Raw genomic sequence first — 22,150 nt, forward strand, 5'->3', positions numbered from 1 at the left:
CTGCACTGCGTAGGGACGCTGAATGAAACATGTTTTAATGTGTCTGAAAGAAGTTGGAGTTTTCAAATCAGGTGCATCTCCCTCTTACTTGTCAAAGCGCTGGTTGTGTGATGTGGTATAGTCAAAGAGTAAAGCCACAGTCTGGCAGAAATGAGAGAAGCCCGGAAAAGACAACAGAAAAACACAAAAGTGATGCAAATACAAAGGCTTGATGCAAGCATATGAAATTCTATTTCACAGTAGTCTATTTTAAGTCTGTTTCATAACTTTTGTTCATCTAAAAATAAGATGTTTAATTCCAAATACGAAAATAAGTACTTTGAATACAGACCCCAATTGTTGCTCCTGTCTCATTTATTGTTGTCAAACCAAAATATTTTTAGCCTTCAAAGTTTTTAACTCTTTTGCGACAACTGCTGGCTATATTATATAAATAGAAATGCCATTCTGGTGTTTTATATTATTTATGTTGTATGGTATCTGGTTTGAAAAGAAGGGGTCACCACAAAGGCCATGCTGAGACTCTAAACCTTTTGTTTGTGCCCTGACCAAAAAAAAAATAGAAATGCCAGAAAGCCATATTTTTACAACATTTACAACATTTATTCCTTATGTATTATGAATATTTTCTACAAAAAAAAAGTCCCCCTTTCAAAGTATACCAAAGTCAAACTATTTCTGTGAATCTCGCAGACAACTTTTCAAGTCAAATGAGAAGTGCAACCGCGCACGGCTTGTCTGCAAAGGAAGATATTGCTGACGCTATTAGTTCCTGTGGTTTTGTTCCTATATAGCTGGGGGATCTTTTTTTTTTTTTTTTTTTGCTTTTATGCTTCTCAGAGATTCCAAACACCTCCTACGTGTGAGAAAGAGGAAATATCAAGGTCATTTTTAACATTACCCTCACTTACCCACACAATTTTCCAGGCATCATAATTGTCAAATAATTCCCAGTATGTGAGCACCACAAAGTCAAGCATGATTGGTTCTTGTGCCACAGCTGAGCTGATGTCAAAATGTCTTTCACCCCCAATAACAGAGGAACCAGTCATGTAATATTCATATACATTAAATATTCTGCCAGAAAGAGCGCAGTAAAGATCTCAGAATGCCAATTCATCATAAGTGACAGCAGACTCCAGAAATACAGAGAATTTATATATATATATAAAATGTGTGTGTGTGTGTGTAAATATATAAATATACATATATATATTATATATATAAATATATTTTTTTTCTTCATTTATTTATTTCTATGCAAGATTGGCAATCAGCTCTAATGTCAATCTGTGCTGAGCAAGCAAAGATGACATTGATCATTAATTTCCGAAAATTGCATTTATTTGCACTAGTGGGATTGTTCATTGTAGAGAGTTCTCAGAATGTTGACTTGACAATCAGTTCCTTATTTGCAGTGTTTACATGTTGCTGTAAAGGAATCTGATCACAGGACAGTAATTTAGTTGCACCCATTAATTCTCTCTAATTTGGCTACACCTGAAAAAAAATGTAATTTGATGTCTGTCTAGTGTTTGAATTCCTTCTTGCTCCTTTTTGTTTTAATTGTGCATTCTGGCAGTTTGGGGCATGGCAAAAAAAAAGCTTTATTTTATAATGTGCGTATTGGATATATATTTTTGTTGATAGACTATATACGCTATAAAAGTACAAGCAGTAATTAAATTAAGTTTTATGAAGACATTTTGCCCCATCGTGTGATTGGATCGGTCTTTTATTGCTTATTTTTAAACTCTTAATTCTAATGCATTAATTTATTTGCTTATTTATTCATTAAGCCATCTTTAATGCCCCGGATATTCTACATTTCTTTTGAAAAAGTGTGAAAGAAATACCTTTTTTAATGTGTACATTTATTTCATAAAATGACATTTTAGCGTTTCCGATATTTTGCTCACAGTTATCAATAGCCAGGTAGCTGAGCGTCTTGCTCGTTTTATTACAATTGGGGTGACTTGAGGTTCATGAACATTCAGAGTGAAACTGAAAACAAACGAAATTAGCATTAGCCCTTTGCTAACGAAATAAATGTGTCACAAATGACTTCCATAGAAAATGAATTAGCATAGATGCTAACGTCAGCTAACAATTAGGGATGCTAAACGAACACGTTCGCGATCTTTTAATATGCTAATTAACTATTAACATTAATATATATTCAACCAAAACAATGTCTAGAACACTGCAAAATACAAGACTTACAGCCATTGCGTTCGGAGGGACAAGAAAGCACTAAGAAAAACACGATGTCCAGCGGGAGGTAGGCAAGTTGCGCACGTTGTTTTCTAAGCACGGCCTATATGCTACCGTTACACACGGCGACTTCCTGTTTGCGCCTTCAAAATAGAGTAGAAACGGAAGGTAACTACATGGAACAAACACTTGATTGTAAACAGAACTATCTTGTAAACAGAACAAAAGAACTACAACATTTGGAAACATTTCTGAACAAATATTACTGTGGGTAGAACACGGTAATCAAAGCAATGCCTATCACACCTGTGCATTAGTGCTGCCAGATGTAATGATTAAATTATGAATAATTTGTAGCCTCCAAAGTGCAAAGACATTATGATTTTCTGTTTTCTCATGCATCATTTTCTTTTCTGAGACTTTCCTTGATTAGACAAGAAAGGAGAACAAGACTTATACGGAGACGAAACAAAAAATAAGTCCCGACGGGATTTCCCCTTTATCCAGAAGAGTCACAAAAGGAACATAAGTGAAACTATTGATGTTGCACAATTCTTTCATTTGAAACAAGAAATCTCCTCTCATGTCTGTGCCCTGCTTCTGCACTGGTGCCGCTAGATGCTGTTTGAGTGACCTTAGGGGTCACTCAGCAAATTCCGTGCACCCCTTCCAGTTTCTCACCACCTGCATCAAGACTTCTCCACTATCATCTGCTAGTGGTGGATCATCGTGGCCTCACTGACCTACATTTGGAGCCTAAAGTTTGCTCCATAATGATGTTTTGTTTTGTTTTTATCCCACACTCTACACTCTCCAGGCTTTTTATTTATTTATTTATTTATTTTAGCATTTATGTGTTGCCATGTGAACCTAATCTGTCCAGGACCTACAGAATATGGGTAGACAAGTCAAATGCTCCGCATCTTTAGAAATGCTTTGTTTAATTATTTAAAATTAAATTGTCAAGATTTCCCATTATATTTACATGTAATAAAATGCTACATTTTCTTAATTAGGTATTTGAGTTCTCATCTGACTTGATTATTTTCTCTGTTGAGCTTCAGATAAGAATTAATTTTTGTTGGTACAGAAAGTAGTACTTATTTATTTTATTATGATTTTTTTTCTTGGTGTTTGTTGTTTTTGCCTATTGTAGTTTTATGGATCGCCCTGTTGATTGCATGTCTCATGTGGGACTCTCATGTAAATGAGCTGTTGCATCTCAGGGATTTATCTTAAAGAAGAATTGTCAACAACTTTCAATAGATGGGCTCAGTCTCCCGATCCCCAGCAAATGATGGACGTCATCTATACTGTATCTAAAACTGACATGAAAAGTCAGATAAAGACTTTTCTCTATCTTGCTATGCTAGCAGGATGGATGGATGGATGGATGGATGGATGATAGATAGATAGATAGATAGATAGATAGATAGATAGATAGATAGATAGATAGATAGATAGATAGATAGATAGATAGATAGATAGATAGATAGATAGATAGTGGGCGCAAGTAGTGCTTACTTCCTTTGAGGTTTGAGGGTTTCACTTTCCTACACAAAACCTTTCCTTGAATACAGGAAGGCTGCGTGGTGTGTGCAAGTATAAAAGGAGGCACACAATTTTACTCAGGCAGTCATCTCAGCCTCCTCATCTGTCTCTCAGCATACTACTCTTAACCCAAGAGAGGACCAGCCATGTGCAGCACTATCAGAGTTCTTTTTCTCCTGGCTGTCATCATCTATGTGTGTGCCGCTCAACGTGAGTAATAACGCTTACTTTTGTTTTGTTTTTTTTAAGATTGCAGCACGTGAAATTTACTGCGAGTTTTTTCCACATCTTTTGAAGCACTTTTTAAAAAGCTGTGATGAATGTCTGAATGTATTTATTTTTTTTGTCTCCCCTTTAGTTAATAAATCACAGAGTTGTCTGTGTGAAGATAAGGAGAAGGCGTTTGCCTCAAAGTTTTTAATAAAAGACCTCACAATATACCCAGCAACTACCTTCTGCAACAAAGTGGAGATCACGTAAGATACTATCAAGATATACAACCGTTTTAGAAGGACTTTGTTTCAAAAATAAATGTTGGTATATATTGAAAAATAAGCTCAGATGAAGAGCATAGTATTACAGATGTAAAGTAAAGGTTTCTCAACTGTACTACATTTTTTTTCAGTGTCAGCACAAAGAATGGCTCATATTTCTGCTTGAAACCCAAAGCGGTGACCCGTGTCCTTGAGAATCTCTTGTGAGTATTTCTGGAACTCATCTTAGACCATAAAGCTTTATGCATTTGTTGCAATGCGTTTATTTGTGTTTTTTTTTTCTTTTTTGTTACATTCTCAGGAGGAGGAAGGCCACCTCCACGTCAGATACCAAACTAGCCAGTACAAGTTCCACACCAACCAGCAGCAACACAACTAACATCTGACAAGCTTCTGTTAAAAAAAAACAAAACAACAGATGACCGCTGGCCTAAAACAAATGTACCACAAATGTGAATTACTCCCAACCTACTTTTTTTACATTCATGATGTGCACTTAAACATATTACTTGTGATATGTGGTGTGTACTCTAATACATGTAATATCCTTTTTTGTTTATGAATTCAATAATACAATTACTTTATTTTCTTAATAAAAACAATAAAAGAAATATAAATATTTGCTTGTCCATCATTTTGGAGGTTGAAACAAAAAATGACTATCGTAGACTTACTCAGGTATATTTTTTGGTCATTCACTTTTCCAGTGCGATAAAACTAATCAGTTTGAATCAGATTTGTTAAAAAAAAAAAAAAACCTCTTTAAATGTTTTAGGATGAGTGCTTAACGGTATAAGGAAAAAAAAAAAACTTACTGTAGCCACTATAAACAACAATGTCCCATACACAACAAATATCTCTCACGCCCTGTGTGACAACAAGCAGAAATACAGCTAAGATAGACCGCATTGATCTTAAAGACCAAAAATAGTTGATAGTTTACATAGGTGGGAGTCACCTATCATTCATTATTGTCTAGTCCATTTTAGGTTGAGACAACTTCAAAGTAAATCCAAGCACCCACAATATTTGAAATGTCTTATGCCTTTATTCACTGTTTATATATATATATATATATATATATATATATATATATATATATATATATATATATATATATATATATATATATATATATATATATATATATATATATATATGTTTCCAACTGGTTGAAATTTCAGCTCCCTGGTGTCTTTTTTTCAATGCTTTCCCTTTGATGTGATATACCTTTGAAGTAGATTGAATGATTGGACAAAATACTTGCACAATGGTTAGTAGCAAAGCAACAACAAAAAAACATAACATCTGTATTAAGTGTACTTAAAGTGTAAACATTGATAATGAGGCACACTTGATGTTTGCAGGACTGAGAATGTGTCATTAACAAACACAAATAACAAACACAGATGTATGCACAAAGCCACATTTCTTAAATTTTCCTTGAAATAATGTTCACTTTTTGGGTGCTGGTAAACAGTGAAATGACTGAACTCACAATATAGCTTATTAAATAGCGGATTGGTTCCAAAAGTACGATCCAAAAATAACTTTTTTCGACATCGAGCGAGAGAAGAAATATTGTCTTGCAACATTGCCCTCTAACGGTTTAAGTCTTTCATAGCAAAAAAAAAAAAAAACAATCATGTGAAGTATTGGATGCGTGTTTTCTTTTAAATCATTTTTAGAGCATGTAATTTCTCTTGTTAAATTTGATTCAAATCATAAACTAAAGGGTTCTTCTAAGATGCAAAGAAATTCAAAACATTATCAAGCAATTAGTCGACCAGATAAAATATATTCATACTCATAAAAAAACATTTTAGTGTAATGTTAATAGACTAAAACCCAATCAATTCGATTCAGCTGTTCCCATTGTCTTTGAATATCGGATAGCTGAGTTAGGCTAAAAGTTTGCCTGTGTCACTTCCGCGTGTTGTGTTCACTGACACTGCGTCACAGCGCACACTGTGACCTCGTCCAGCATGTTCAAAAGTCATGGACGAGCAAACATACTGTTTGTTCCCTCGCTCGGTCAAATGTGACGAAGTGTGCCAGATAAAACTATAAGAAGTTAGGGGTTATTGGGGGTGAGTGATTGCATTAAATTGTGCATGCTACGTTGTTTATTTGAAATTTTAAAGCAGTAATGGGCGTTGCATTCACGCAATGAAACTGAGTAGCTCAGCGACGACAGAAATATTGTGAAAATATTCTATAGAAACGTAATTATTTGTGTAATTATAGCGCTTAGGATATCACATTTAACAGTAAATCTTGAGCGATGAGTTCGTTTTTTCTTCTCGCTGTCTGCTGACATGTCACAACCAGTCTAGACATATTATGCAATAAATATAGCACCTGAGCTCCAGGTCAGGAAACAAAAATGCTTAAGTACGGCGCTGAAGGAATGCATAAATACATCTCCGTACCAGTGTTGTACATTTATTTCTTGGTCAATCAGTGTTACATATTAACGTCAATAATACTTTACACAGATTTAGATACAGAATATATAAGTTATAAATAGATTTGAGAAGCTGATTTATCATAATGGCACGTTTGATAGTTTGGTGAAATTAAATCTTCATATCAATAAAATATCAATTTATTTTAAAAAAATAGGATTTGGGTTCCCTGTGATTCGGTTTTGATTTGGAATTTGCCTTTTGGGCCATCTGGTTGCAGGCTTAATCATGAGGTGGACTAGAATATCAAAGATGTGAATGACGTAAATTGTTACTTGAATTTTTCTCTCTCTCTCTCTCTCTCTCTCTCTCGCTCTCTCTCTCCCCCTCTCTCTCTCTCTCTCTCTCTCTCGCTCTCTGCACTCTCTCACACTCTCTTGCACTCTCGCTCTCTCTCTTTGGCTCTATTTGAGGCTGGCCAGAAACTGGACACCATACACAGTGCGCCGTCAGACGAGACATTCTGTTTGGTGTTTTTCTTCAATGACCTATAAAGCCAATGAAAGCTGTTTTTGCATTCATCTGAACTTGGAGGTGTGACCTTGGGCAGGATTGACATCTAGCCAAGATCTGTATACACGTGGACACCAAATCTACACCTGAAGCATAGTGAACCCAGCTGAGAGACCGGCCGGTGGTGAGCCCTTCTGACCTTAGTGGCAGAATGGCCTCAAGACAGGAAGACTTGCCAGGTATGATTGAATAAGGGGACTGAAAAGTGTAATAATTTTCTCTTACATTCATGTTAAGTTGATTGAATACTTTTTAGTTGTTCGTGCTGTGCCTGATGAAAAATATGACCGAGTCCACAAGTATCATGTAAAAACCATTACCATTACCAAACTTTTTTTTTTTTTCCACAACCATCAAATCAGCTCTAGAATCTGGATCGTCGTCCGGACTCTTTGGCACGCTGTCCTTTCCCATCGGGCTGACCCGGCACAATATGTGCTACGACGAGCAAATGGATGTCCCGATGCATTCCCCACCTGCGGACTTTGCTGCCAACATGCTATGGACAGACCCCATCATGCCAAGTCACACGTTTAGAAAGACTGCAGAGGTGCTTCACATTTCTATTTGGACTTTTTGACCTAAGCAGTGTTTGCTTTGCATATATTACGGTACTGCCTTGAGATACAAGTGACCCAATTTAAGAGTTTTTACAGATATGAGCTGTGGTTTGACTGCAGATTCTTCCAAAAAATGAATGCCTCTCCCACTTGACGTTAACTGTTAAGATAAACTTAAAACGAAGAGGATTACATGTTATTTAAAACCCACATATTCTTTGCCTTAACTAGCTTAATGCTAACATAATAGTAAACGCCATAGATAAGCTAACAAATAGCTGTTTTTGTGTAATACTGCTACTCTCAACATTAAAAACACATTGCTAACAATTTTTTGTTTGTTACAGAAATGAATTATTGGCATTTACATTTATTTTAACAGGGAAACTATTTAAGTTACGTGCATGGTCACGAAACAAATCAAACTCATATCTCATGGCATCGCTACTTTGAAGCAACTGTGACCTTGTCTCACAGGTCTTGTGTATGCTGGTGCACATTTAATGTGGTTATGTAACTGCAACTAGGAAAGTGAGAAGAGTGGAAAGATGATGATGACTGAGAGATTGGAGCCTGTCCCCGTTGTGAAAGCCAAAGCTAGCTCTTTCATGAGCTCTCTCACCATAAGTAAGTAACTGTTTTTTTATTACTCTTCAACCTCCATTATTATGTGAATGCTAAATGCGCATATTAAGCCTTTTGTGAGGCGGCACTTGATGGTGATCTAATGAAAGCTATCTGTCTCCTAAAGTTAGTCTTTACAACAAGACACCGTTTGCAAACTATAAAATATTAGGATGTGGCTAAATAATGCCTCTCAAGTTTTCAAACCGCTATTTCTGTAAATTCAGAAATGAAAAGCTCTTATATTGAATGCTATTATTATTGCGTACTGTATGTGACATAACAGATAACACTGACATCAGTGTACTTGCCCCCAACTTGTCAAATAGTTTATAAATGAGCACATGTTGGCAACTAAGCGACCTATCATATGTCCCTACTTTTCACAGAGAAGACCCAAGAGAACTTCCAAGGTTTTGAGCAGCAGGCAGGGCTGACCGACACCGGCTATACCCCACACAAGGGCCTGTCTGCTGAGGAGACTCGCTTTCGCCGTCTGGTTGATGGTACACAACCTGTAAGTTATGAACTAAATACTAAAAGACGCTAACAACCGCTAATGTGAGAGTTATGTTCAAACTTAACACCACTCTTAACTAATGTTGCTAAACAATTGAGATTAATATCTGTAATTGATCTAATTAATGTTTTATTCTCACCTAAGTTTTGAGAAAACTTTCAACCAGTGTTTTTTTTTCTTCCTATAAATAAATTATATGAGTGTGGCAAAGCAAATGATTGATATACAACAACAGAAGAAGTAGCCTCCATCAATTATTTTCTTGAAAAGATTTTACTGCAACCATTTGCCTTCTGCTGTATTTGGGACTTTTCCTATGCTTTTTTCCATTAACATTAAAATAAAACATCCTCTATCAAACAAGCTCCTGCTTACATAGAAAGCATATCACTCTGCCTTTATCAAAATTGACTTTGGCACAGTTTTTAAAGTTGAAATTATCATCCGACCATTCATCAGACCAACAACAACAAAACACGATAATACTCGGAATAACAATTGCAGTTTCTGAAACCATGATTTTGTTCTATAATATTTATTCTGTTTATTGTTCATATTTATTTATAATGCACCAATGCCCAATTTTGCTGTATACTACTTATACAATAACAAATCTATTCTATTCTAGATGATTTGTTTTTGCCATGTGGTGTAATCATGATGAAATAAGGATTGGCATCTTTTTTTCCCTGGCACTTTGATGCACATTGGGTTTTTTTCTGCTGACAATCCTTTAACCTGTATAAAGGCTATGAAAAAAAGTAGTTAACAGTTGTTGAAAGTTATTGCTTTTTTCCTTTTGTCAACGTTAAAGAGGATACAGTTCTAGGTATACTTCTACATTTTTAATAGATAATAATCACATTAATGGCCGCAAAATATTAAGAATCACTAATTTAAGGGAAGGTGTCGTTTCAGCCAGCAAATTTGTTTCATAGACCAACATTAATGTGGAGAGGGTTAGTTGGCTACAATCTAACATTTCAGAGAAGAAAGTAGTGTGCTGATGAAGTTTAATTTTGTAAAAATAATGTTGATCATCAAAAAAGCTGCTCATTCATAAGTACGCATGAATACGTTTTTAGGTTTTCTGCATTCAAATCCGTTGGATACACGACTACCAAAAAGTACTATAGCCTGACTCAACATAAACAAAAGTATTTGCTGTTACTTATGTATGTTTAGAATTTATTATCCCAGTAATTAATCAAATCATTTGATTTTTTTTCTTTGCATTTAAGTATTGTATCATATTACAGATGTTTTATCCTCGTTATTATTTATTGGAAATTGAGAAGTCCTTTTTTTAGACAAGAACACAACAAAAAAAACGTTCTGTCACTTAAAGTATTTATGTTACTGATAAACAATGACATTATAAGTGTACATTGTTTTACTGTATAGGGGGAGTTTAACATTAAGCAAATAAAAAAAACTTGGTAAACACATTATGCAACATTTGTAATCGCCACGTTGCTATGCCAACCCTTGATATGAGTGGCAACACGTTCCCTTTATGAGCTCACATCACAGCACCAACTAGAGTTTCGTTGCGTACGTTTGTGTCGTTGCTGTTTGAATTATGGACAAAATAAAGAAGACGAACGTCAGGGAACGTCAAAGAAACAACATTATAAAACGGTAGGTCCGAACTCCATCGAAAATCTTGCATGGAGAGTTTTTTTCGGGGGGGAATCTAGATGCGGCCTGCATTGTATTCTTCGGTGCTAACTAACGTTAGCATGGAGGTTATACAGCGTCTAAATGACAGATTTGGCAGGATGTGTCATTTTTTTCGTAATTCAGAAGTCAGCCTGGGGAATATTATGATTAAGTAGGTCAATCTTTCTGGACATTATTGCGATGTACGGTTAATAGGTAGCACGATTAGCTTCTTTGGTAGCATGCTGCTATGCGGCAAATAACTGGTTGGCCAAATAACGTTGATAGCGTTATGTTAAACATTTGCAAACAAACAAACAAAAAACATCCGCTTGTATAGGAAGAACTTGTTTTTGGTAATGTTTGTTAACGACAGGTTATTCAATGATTTTATTCGTTTGTGCGACCGTAATGAAATTGACTTACTTGGCACAACTGGTGCCAACCGGTTTATGACGTCACTATTGAAAAAACTTTTTATATTCTGTTCTCACTTATTAGAATGTGAAGAAATTGTTTCGATACGGTAAAATGCATCGTGTGAATTACCATAATTTGTTACGCAACAATGAGGCGGCGCGGGAGTAAACTAACCAGTTATAATTTGCACAATTACGTGCTATTAATTTGCTATGAACATAATCCAGTATTTGATTTGCTGCCTGTTCACTTTCATTTTCAAAGGTGAACATGTTTGTCTCACGCTTGGCACTAACGCCCACTTCACACAGGCATACGATTGGTCTATGCGGAGTTATGACGCCCTTTATCAGTTTTGGAAAACTTGATAACCCTTTTCCATTGTGTGTTCAGGACTATTTGTTCTGCATCAATGATTTCTGTAACTGACAAGTGTGTCACAAATACTGGATGTGTGTCAAATTAGTTTATAGTCCTATATTAACAAAAAGCAAGCTAAATTGTGTTTACTAAACATTACGTTTTGTTGATTTAAGCGATTTCTTTATTTTTAAATTGTGTTGCAGAAGCTGAAAATGTCAATCGGGGACTTGAAGGACGACAGGCTTACAACATCAGCACAATCCACTCCAAGTGGGACTCCCTGCGTCACCCCCTCAGTCACCCCTTCAGTCACCCCGTCCGTCACCCCTTGCGTCAGTCCCCTCGCTTCACCTGCTGTCAGTCGCAGGTAGGCTGCACGTTGTTCACATTGCGTCCAGTTTGCTTTGGGTCTAAAATTAGCTCCCTTCCAGAATGATTTGTCACAGTCGTGTGCTCACAACACGCGCTGTGTCTTTGGCGGGATTTCAGGAGCTGGTTCCAGAGGAATCCTGTGCCTTTTCTCACACCGATAGAATCCAACAGTCCTAACCACACAGCAGACATGGGAGGAAACCAAGGAGGAGAGGACAGGTGGAGCTTCTTTGGAACCCGCTCAGTAGTGCAGAAGTCCCCCAGTCACCCAGGTTCTGAACCCAATACAGGTGAGGGACTTGTGTGTAGTGTAGCAGTAATTCCCAACCTTGATTTAGCCAGAGCAATTACTTTGTCGGGAAAATCACACTGCACACTCAGGCTTGAATGATTCCAGGAAAATACGTATTTGCGATTTTTCTCTTACTAATTTTTATTCAGTCCTTCAAATCATGCTTCAATGCAATATTCACTGTACAGTAACACGCGCGAGACAAACTACACTACGCCAAGAATGAAGCTATTACTGTCATGATGCTAGGACAAAGAGGCTGTGTGAAACGGTATATAGCACGATATAAACGTATGTGTAAAAATTTTAATGGTTTCATATCCAAATGGGTTATTCAACGAACACTACCATTTAGTTTACACCAACATATTGTTCTATGTATGTAACACAAGTTATAGTGTGCTTAAAGTGACATACAGATGATGCTTCAACAATATTTTCCCGAGTAAACTTGCAAGATAGCAGCTATGAGGTCAATAAGTTTGTGATTTGTTATCTTGCTGAGCAGACTTGGCATGCTTGGCACTCTCTCAATTACTAATACTGTCCTGATGAAAGCCTACCGTGTTTTTAAGCACACAAATAACATTTGTTATTCAGCCGTTAGGGGGTGCTCAAAAGTAAGAGTTATTTGTGTGCTTAAAAATAACTTTTATTATTCAGCCGTTAGGGGGTGCTCAAAAGCAAGAGTTTGAGCCATATAGCCAGATGGTTTTAACATACTGGTATCTACAGGTGCTGCAGCAGTGCCAAAGTACAGGCAGCTCTACTTTGAAAAACAAAAAAAAAATCTTATTTCGTCACACTTTGATAATTACCCTAAACATCTGACATTATACGTTTTTTGTTGGCTTTCCTCTTTGCTGTTATTACAACTATGTTTGCAAGAAAAGTTCACGTGAAAAATGGTGGGGGGGAAATGGATCAGAGTATTTTTAGTCAGGTCAGATAGCATTTATTCATCTGTTCGTTCAAATTTAGCTTTTCTAGTAATTTTGATACCTATCGTGGAAAGCTCTGCATTATATTAAAATATTTAGCAATGTTTGCTGATTTTATAAATGTTGTCCTGGCTGACGTAAGCCGCAAAAAAAATAGTTTTCTGAGGTCCTTTTTTTGCTAGCGGAGCCGCTGACTTCTGACTTTTGAGCAACAGGGATATTTTCAGTCAAGACCAAGTGGCAAAATGGCCGTCCCCTGAAATGGATAAAGCGGGTGAATTTTGTTGCTTAATCGATATTCCACAAACACGATATTAATGAGCACACTGTTGGTTAGACTGGTGGGGGCACATAGAGCATGTTTTAAGAATATTTTTTTTTAAATATATTTTGTCTTTAAGTACAATTAATTTTGTCTTTAATACATTTTATGTAATAAGTACCATGTTTTTGTTTAGATGCACTTAATGTTTTACATAAATGTAAGTTAATTTAAATTACATTGTAATGAAAAAAAAAATCTGTGTCTTCGAATCCTTGTTTTACGTTGTGTCTTCCCTACAGGCTTTTCACTTCAGTCCTACTTTGGCCTGCAAAAGTCCTCCACCATTGCAGGCACCGGGGGTCAAGACAGCCTTACTGTAGGGGACGCCACCACCTTCATTCCCCCCAAGATTGAAATTTCTGATATGGACCCCAAGCAGGCACCCCCACGGCCACACAAACTCAAACCTCGGGACATGAATGTCTTAACACCTTCCAGCTTCTGACCAGACGCACAGCAATGACATCATCGTCCCCTCAGTCATGTGCTTCCCTGCCTTCCTTCGTCCCCTTGGCAGACCACCCACCCCTACGTAGTATCAGTTCTCCCCGATAGTATTAGATAATGACCGCACTGTTACTACTTCCAGTGGATTGCAGTCTTGCACTCTACTCCCATTTCTTCCAAATATAGGATCAATTATATAGGGAGGAAAATGTTTGATGTTCCTCACTAGCTTATTGCCATAAATCTACAATTATTTAGAAGAATGATGCATCGGTGTGCAGCCACATGTCGTCAAGGATCTTTTCTCAGATGTGGCATGAGATTGTTGTCAAGCTTTTTTTTAATGTAGTGCAGACTTTTTTTTGTAGTGCCGACTCTAAATTTAGTTCTATTTTGATAGGATCACAGATTTGATGTTTTGATTTGTTTTTTTCTAAAGACTTGGCTTTGTGTGGATTGCAACTGCTGACCCGAGCATTTAGGATGATAACATTTCATGTAAACACTATTCCCATAGTTCATAATCTAAATATTTTGTGTAAAAATGTTTTTGTTAAGTCACATGTTTAGCAAAGCGTTGCAGTGGTGGTTTTACATTCAATTTTGTATTTTCATCAAAACCATCGTTCTTTAAAGTTGTATTTGAAAATTGAGTAATTGCACAAGGGAGATGTTACCTCCTACTCGCACATGTAAATAAATCTAAGTACAGGCAAAAAGGCTAGTCTTTGTTTCGCATACTTGTGGCATTCTTGGAGGCAAGTGAAAGGAGTATTCAGATTTTTTCCTGTGAAATGTGTTCTGACAAAAAGGGTGTGGGTGCAATCAAGTTCTGAGCCTATAAATGAAGGTAGTTATAGACAAATATACTGACTACTGTTGAAATGTTAAATATAGAGAGCGCCTGGGTATGCGCTGAAGTGTGCAGTGCTTAATTACATGCTTCGGCCAGAAGATAGCAGCATGGGCTCACATTTTCGTCGTAAATCACTGACGTTCACAGTGTAACAGGTCACACGGGTAACAGTAGCAACATCATCCCTTCAACACAGACTGAACAAGCCTGCACGTTCAGAAACGGGAGTCAAACCAACATACTTTTAATATGACACTTTTATTGTATTGTTAAAATATCACACCTACACAACAGTAACATGACTGGTTGGGTTTACTAGTGGAGAGTGCCCCCCCCCTAAAATCAATACATCAATAGCGGCTTCTATCTCCCTTTGTTTACCGGGAGAATGTCCTGTGGTGGCTAGTAAAAAAAAAAACTGCAGATAGGTCAAACAGATTGGTCACACTGGACTATAACCCAGAGGGTTCAAACTATGAGAAAAAGGTAGCGACTTATAGTCTGAAATCGACTGTAAATTGACTCCCATTAGTCAACATGTTTTTGGAATGTAGCAGAAAGCCAAGGGGAACATGCAAAATCTATGCATGAAAGCCTAAACCAAAATTTTAACCCATAAACTTAAAAGACTTATGCAGATATGTTACCTACCCTACTAATCATAAAATGTAAATAAAATAAAAGAGTGTTTAATTACTTTGCTTAACACGGACTGGAAATGAATTTCAGCATACAGGACATTGGTTGCTCAGATCTCAAGTCCATCAGGGTACATTTAACTCTAGGCCCTCGTTTAACGCGACATTTAGATTTGTACCATTATGTCACCTCATAATATTTGGAGTAAATGCACCATTGTCTTGCCATATGAATGCAAACACCACCCAGGCCATGAAAAGGTGGGCCAGCAAGGAGCAAATGTCTAGTTTCTTCCTGAGGCGTCTGCTATGAGCTCAAGGGGTTTATTGCCTTGGTGGAGATCTCAACATTTGTGTGGATGTGTGTGAGTGTGTGTGTTCTGATACGGCTACACTTGTGAGAACCGATGTGAGGTTTCTCCCGACGTAGCGAGGACATTTTGTAGAAGTGAGGACATTTAGCCCGGTCCTCACTTGTTCAGAACTCTTTTTTTTTTTTTTTAGGGTCAAGACTTGCTTTTAGAGTATATGTTTCAAATCGGTAAGGGTTGGGGTTACGCAATAATTTCTGATGGTGAAGGTTAGGATTAGGAGCTAAGAAATGTGTTATGTCAATGAATGTCTTCACAATTTAGCCATACAAACGTGTGTTTGTGTGTGTGTGTGTGTGGGCAAGGGGGGTTTAGTGGGTGTGAGAGTAGAATGTAATATATTCATCATTCATCTATATACCGTCTTTCTGCTTATAGTTCGGTACGGGATATCCATGACAAAAATAGTTTTTTGCCAAGTTTTTGCTGCTGCAGTTTATATGCTGGTGCGGCTTAGTTAAAAAAATATGGAAATTGAATTATTGTATCAATCACAATGATAACAACATGCAAACAACCCAAACAATTGGGTTGCCGCCTACAGTAAAAAAAAAAAAAAAAGAATGGGATGTCGGGAGGAGACCTACATAAAATTGTGACAAAGCCGTTGGGTTAGCAAAATCCTTTGGGACTCAGGACACAAAGCTCAAAAACGGGACTTTCCCAGTTTAAGCCATGACGTCTGGTGACCCTACATTGGACACAGTCCAGAGGCGGATGATCATTAGTAGCAGATAAAGTGACAACAAGACGGCAAGGTGACGTGAAAAAGTGACGGACAAAATTGGATTCAAAGAAGTGCTGTGTAACTTGGGAGTAAAGAATCATTTCGTTTTTGTTCCATGTCAAAAAAAAAGCAAAGAAACCAACAGTAAAACATGAGTAGGTGGGCGGAGGAGAGTCTGGGAGAGAGAAAAAAACTGGGAAATAGAGTAAAGGGTGGAGTGTGCTGCGTCATGACATAATACAGATGGCTTTCTTTCTCGGGGCCCGACATGACGTGCTCTGGGAACGCCCTCTCTGCTCATTCACAGATGTGCGACGGCAAGCCCCACCCTATCGGGGTGACCCTCGTCCGTCATTTGTAATCAAAGGACTCGCGTGGTTCTTCCCTTCGCAACTCCAAAACAATTTTATAGTATTTTTTATTGCTCACGCCCTTGTGACATAGTTTTGACGTGCCACTATGACAACACGAAGCTCAAACAAAAGTTAAAAAACACATCGAGGCAATAAACGGTTATAGCCCTAATGCCAGGCTTTTATACATAGAAGTTTGTATAAAGGTCAGCTTTTAAGAGACTGAGTGGACAAGTGAACTTTCATCCAAGGTCTATTGGAGTGGTAAAAGCTATAAAACTTATTTACTGGAGTAATCGATTACTTTTGGTATTACAGTACTAAAGTAATTGAGTGCTTTAGTCTTAAGAACCTAAAGTAACCGTCTACTTTAATACTTAACCCTTGTGCAGTAGTTTGTCCAATGCTTTGATCTTTACATCAAAAGCATTTCACATCAAGGGGAAAGCGCTGAGAGAAGACACTAGGGAGCTGAAATTTTACCCAGATGTAGACATGTCAAACATGGCATAATCACTCAGTTATCAGACTACCAAAGAGTGTGCCATCCCTTGGCTAAAATACTGTGAGAATGATGTGGAAGAAAATGACCCAGAGGTGACGAAATACTGACCAAGGAGTTAAGTACAGAAAGTAATTTATTTCTTTAGTACTTCATTAAAAAAAAAAAAAAATTAGACACTTAAGTACTAATTCAAATGATTGCCTTAGGTAATTAACACTTGATTACGTACTTAAGTATTACAAAAATCCATGTAGAAGCGGTTGATTTTTTTTTTTTTTTGCAACAAAAAAAGTTACGTTCAAAGATGAAAATGAATGACGGATTGAAGTTGCAATAATCAAAGTGCAAAATCTCCGCACACAACAACGTCAAATATGTTGTGACACAGGTTACACACAAAGTGACATAACTTGAGGGAATTTGAGGTGGTCCCTTTTGACGTCTACAACTGGGTGGGTTGTGTTTCAGTGTGTATACCAGGCCATCCGGGCCGCAGATCCACATCTGGTTCACATCTGATTTATTGTAGACTGGCCCGGAGGTGAACTCGCCATGCAGAAGATTTCTCATTTCGGTGGTAGATGTGAGTGTGTGTGTCGGGGGGGGGGGGGGCTTGGGTTTTGTCACTAAGTGGCGACCAAATCCCGGGTTTCGCTGTCTTTCTGGGGACCACTGGGACTTGTGGGGACCATTTTGGTTAGGGTGAGGTTGAGGGTTGAGCAATCTGTTATAGTTAAGGTTAGGGTTAGGAACTAGGAAATGCATTATGTCAGTGAGCTGTCCCCACTATGATAGAAAGTCCCTGTGTGTGTGCGAGAGAGAGAGAGAGAGAGAGAGAGAGAGAGAGAGAGACACACACTTTGGTTTTAACTACATGATGGAGACCAATTTCCAGATTTTACTGTTTTTGTGGGGACCTCTTGGATTTGTGGGGAGCATTTTGGCAGACCCCACTAGGTCGGATCTTTTTGATGATTCGCTTTTTGGACTATAGGTTTGAATTGGATTTTGGTTGAGGTTAGGGCAGTGTTTGTCAAATAGTGGGATGGATCCCCTGGGGTGGGCGCAAGGCAATGTCAGGGGGGGTGCGGATGACCCCAGGGAAAAGGATTTGTTTATGCCTAGTGAAGTGTAATTGTGATCAAATAAGGAATGGCATCTTTTTTTCAGACACTTTGAGGCACTTGGGTTTTTTTTCTGCTTGGACCACAGTTGTCCAACTCATTTTATCTTGCGGGTTTTATGGAGGAAAATCTATTCCCAAGTGGGCCGGAATAATAAAATCATGGTTATATATTTATACAACTTCAAAACAGCAACTTCTAATTTATTCGTATTTTTATGACTGTCCAAAAACAGTTTTTCATTTATTTAAAAAAATTCAACTCATTTTTATATTTTACAAAATAATGATGAGGGCCGGATTAACCCGTTTGCAGGACTGAACCGACCCGTGGACCATATGTTTGACACCCCTGGCTTAGACAAACCTTTAACCTGTATAAATACTGTGTAAAGAAAGTTGTATGATGTTTTTTTAATTTATTTTGCTTTTTCCTTGTGTCAATGTTTAAAAAGAATCAAGTTTTAGTATGTTTTACAATTTGTGCAGATAATAATCATGTTTATGGTCGGGATGGGGGGGCAAATGTTTTCTATTTTCTGCGGGGGGGGCTTTGCAAAATATAATTGAGAAGCACTGGGTTAGGGTAAGGTTTAGGATTCGGCAATCATTTCTGATTTGTTAAGGTTAGGGTCGAGGAAATGTATATTGTCAGTGTCATGTCCCCACTATGATAGAAAAGAAAACGTGTGTGTGTTTCCTTGCATGTTTGCAACATTAACTTGTCACCAAGTACCCTAACCTTCAAAATAAATGTCACTCATGCATGCCTCACCAGCTGCACTAGCTCCAAGCGGTTAAGAAGTGGGATGGATTGTGGTCGGGGCTTCCACTCGGTTAAAACCTAGAACTGAATTTGTAACGTTGTAATTTTGTTTCGCTGTCATTTGCGAACTTGCCCTATTGTGCTACTCCCATCCTGGACTTGAATTTCCCTAATGTATTTCTGAAAAGCTCCTCTTTCCCAAGTTTTAGAAGGAAATCTTAAAACCTTGATAGCCTTAAAACAGTTTTATGAGACATCGACTTGAAAAGGGTTTGTTATTAAAGCTTTGTGACATGGGAGATGATTACCATGAGAGAACATGTCTTTTAGAATGGATCTTAGTGGATCACAAAGTCACATTGCAAATATCATTCTGCTGTGCTGTATTAAGCCGTTAAGCTTGCAGAGGTATGCGGTGGCTGCCTTATCTTTCCTGGCTCTCGCTCACGCAAACCCGAATTGTCATTTAAATGTTCATGAAAAGACTTTTGCTGTATCAATGGCTTTCAACCCAACCTTAGGTAAATACGCCCAAGTATGTTGTAAATGTTAATGGACTCTTGGCATCATTTGACGTTTGCAGCTACTATTCATTCAGTTTTTATTAAAATGATACAACTCACTAACTCATTCAATTCCAAAGGTAGTATTTTTGTTGTTTTTAAGTAGCCAGACATTCAATCTCATTTTTCGCCACATTTTCTCCAATAATTTTAAAGAGTGTGGTGAAAGAAGGGTTCAAAAATGGCTGGTACTAAAGTTACAAATTGAAGTAATTGATTACTTTCGAGAAAAATTAAGTTTAAGACCCAGTGAAACCTCGCAGAGCTCAGATGGCTGATTTATATTCTCCATGGGGTAAATAAATACATGACCAGGATTTGTTAACCTGCACATTCTGAAGTAATAAATGGCTTTAGGTAATTAAGTACTAAAGATAGGGAGTGGCACAGTGGCAGACTGGTTAGCACATCCACCTCATATGCAAAGGGTGGATTTTTTTTCTAGTGTCTGGTTGAAAATGAGGGTGTAAAAACTGCTGGTACTAAAGGAATTAAGAACTAAAGTAATCAATTACTACTTGGAATTGAATGTCTGGACTCTTGAAAACAAAATTGTATATTTGGGATTGAATAATGTAAGATGAATATGGTTCCCAGCAGGGTACATTCTGTGCTGACCGGACACACAATTTTTGTAATTTTTATTTTTTGATTTTGGATGAAAATTTTCACCCCAAGTTTCTCAAAACTTTACCTAAGAGTCCCAACTTCCCATATTAGTTATTTACTATTCATTTCAAAGGCATATTAAACATTACACCTTTACATCATTACAATTTGAAATTCAAAACCTTTATCTCCTAGTATTCACCTTAGAAATGATTTTCAATATGCTAATGTTTTTCACCAACCAAATATTTCCAGTTTTTCACTTGTAAAGTATTTTATATTCTGGCCCATGCACTTAGGAGGGCATTAAAAGCAATGTATTAAATCACTGTAAACGGAGCGATACGTTGGTGTCATAAAGCCATAAAAGTATGTGAACGTCAGTCAGTTTCTATCATAAATCATACACTGACAAATTTCCCCTTGGTTAATGGTCCCTTGGTGAGACTTTTAAATGTGAAAATCCAGAAGGAGTAGCAGTTATCAATGTGATAAGGCACGCACTTTACTCCATGATGGAAATCTTGAGTGCCCAGCTTGTATTTCACTTGGAAAACTTAATTTTCATGGTTATCAAACATACCTGCAAGTGTATTTGTCCGTGCAATAATTTTTAAATTCGAAAGTTATACGTACTCGCACGAATAAGATTAGTTCAGATAAAGTGATATGGGTTGAACTGTTGCCATGTTGGACTTACAAATCATTATTCAATAAGTCATGCACTATGGGCACACGTATTCCAGAGTCCAGTTATTAGCCATAGATGATAAGGCAGCAGACTTGATAAAACACTAGGAAAAATGAACTCCTTCAGATAAGAAAGAAAAATCTAATTCCTTTCCTAAAATCCAGTAGCCTGCTTGAATAGCTTTCTGTCATTCTCAAATTTTATTAGGTTTTAGAGGTGCAAAAATGTGACAAGTGTTTTCATTTTGCTCATTAAATCTCCTGTAACTATGATGGAGGATTGCCTAACTCCCACCAAGTGCAAGCACCTTGAAAAACAAGAAGTGCTGGCGTATTTATTATTTTATTCTTCATCAGAGCAGAGCGACTCCTTGCAAGGGGAGTATGTCGAACAACTCTGTTTTCCCATTCCAAACATAAATACTAATGTAAAGTTTACATTAGCTTAAAAAGTGCCACAGACACTTACACTTGGAGCTCAATGCTGTGGCTGCTTTTTGGAGGCGCCACTCAAAAACCCAACACCTCACCCTCTCTTGTTGGGAAGGTGAACATGCACCACATTCCCAGAGTGATGTATATAATAAGTGCTGCTTTGTTGCTGGGTCAGCATGTCTTTCTCATGTAGCTTGAAATATGGTGAATGTGTGTGGCCCAAAAAACCTCTGCATGAAAGAGGGAATATATATATATATATATATATATATATATATATATATATATATATATATATATATATATATATATATATATATATATATATATATATATATATATATATAAATCATGTTTAATGTCTCGGAAAATAAAAATTGAGATATTGATATTAAATTATACACGTAACCCCCTTTAAAACGATATATTCGATGGAAGTAGCGAAGGAATTGACAAAGTTACAGCAATTAAAGGTTGCTAAGTTGAAATCCCTAGTTTTGAGAAAAACACGTTTACAATTTTGGAACGTTCGTCTTTCGATGTGGCATTTTTGGTACTCAACTCTAGTTGTAGTAATACATCAATACTTGGTAGCATGTTTCCTCATTTGTCGCTGGGATTACGTTCATAATAATACCCGTAGTAACCAAAATCGAGTAGTTTTTTTCTCCCACCTTTTTTTAAGTTTAGGGTTAAGGTTGGAGTGAATTGAATCTGTTCTGGAAATCTGACAAATCTGAGTTCATAT

The 22,150-nt window shown here is 37.2% G+C and overlaps 2 protein-coding genes across 2 annotated transcripts; both read left to right on the top strand.

Annotated features, from left to right (window-relative positions):
• Nucleotides 1-3,305: 3,305 nt before the first annotated feature.
• LOC148413948 (uncharacterized) lies at nucleotides 3,306-4,878 on the top strand. Its single transcript, XM_088431838.1, has 5 exons — nucleotides 3,306-3,529; nucleotides 3,795-3,975; nucleotides 4,124-4,241; nucleotides 4,391-4,462; nucleotides 4,561-4,878. Exons 2-5 carry the CDS (start codon nucleotides 3,912-3,914, stop codon nucleotides 4,643-4,645), a joined length of 339 nt encoding a protein of 112 aa, XP_088287964.1. The 5' UTR covers nucleotides 3,306-3,529; nucleotides 3,795-3,911; the 3' UTR covers nucleotides 4,646-4,878.
• Nucleotides 4,879-6,230: 1,352 nt separating this feature from the next.
• On the top strand, nucleotides 6,231-14,490 carry LOC148413949 (putative monooxygenase p33MONOX). The gene is made up of 8 exons (XM_088431835.1): nucleotides 6,231-6,349; nucleotides 7,150-7,419; nucleotides 7,603-7,790; nucleotides 8,328-8,427; nucleotides 8,814-8,941; nucleotides 11,593-11,756; nucleotides 11,879-12,051; nucleotides 13,559-14,490. The coding sequence occupies exons 2-8, from the start codon at nucleotides 7,392-7,394 to the stop codon at nucleotides 13,762-13,764; spliced, it is 987 nt and encodes a 328-aa protein (XP_088287961.1). The 5' UTR covers nucleotides 6,231-6,349; nucleotides 7,150-7,391; the 3' UTR covers nucleotides 13,765-14,490.
• Nucleotides 14,491-22,150: the final 7,660 nt, after the last annotated feature.

This window comes from Hippichthys cyanospilos, chromosome 13 (genome assembly GCF_059441005.1).
Source record: "Hippichthys cyanospilos isolate Australia breed blue-spotted pipefish chromosome 13, RoL_Hcya_1.0, whole genome shotgun sequence".
NCBI lineage: Eukaryota > Metazoa > Chordata > Actinopteri > Syngnathiformes > Syngnathidae > Hippichthys > Hippichthys cyanospilos.

Excerpts from the sequence above, each read along its gene's own strand:
- LOC148413948 (XM_088431838.1), top strand. The coding sequence starts at position 3,912 with ATGTGCAGCACTATCAGAGTTCTTTTTCTCCTGGCTGTCATCATCTAT. Across the intron at positions 3,976-4,123 it reads CTATGTGTGTGCCGCTCAAC|TTAATAAATCACAGAGTTGT; the intron begins GTGAGTAATAAC and ends TCTCCCCTTTAG. Across the intron at positions 4,463-4,560 it reads CGTGTCCTTGAGAATCTCTT|GAGGAGGAAGGCCACCTCCA; the intron begins GTGAGTATTTCT and ends TTACATTCTCAG.
- LOC148413949 (XM_088431835.1), top strand. The coding sequence starts at position 7,392 with ATGGCCTCAAGACAGGAAGACTTGCCAG. Across the intron at positions 7,791-8,327 it reads CGTTTAGAAAGACTGCAGAG|GAAAGTGAGAAGAGTGGAAA; the intron begins GTGCTTCACATT and ends AACTGCAACTAG. Across the intron at positions 8,428-8,813 it reads CATGAGCTCTCTCACCATAA|AGAAGACCCAAGAGAACTTC; the intron begins GTAAGTAACTGT and ends TACTTTTCACAG.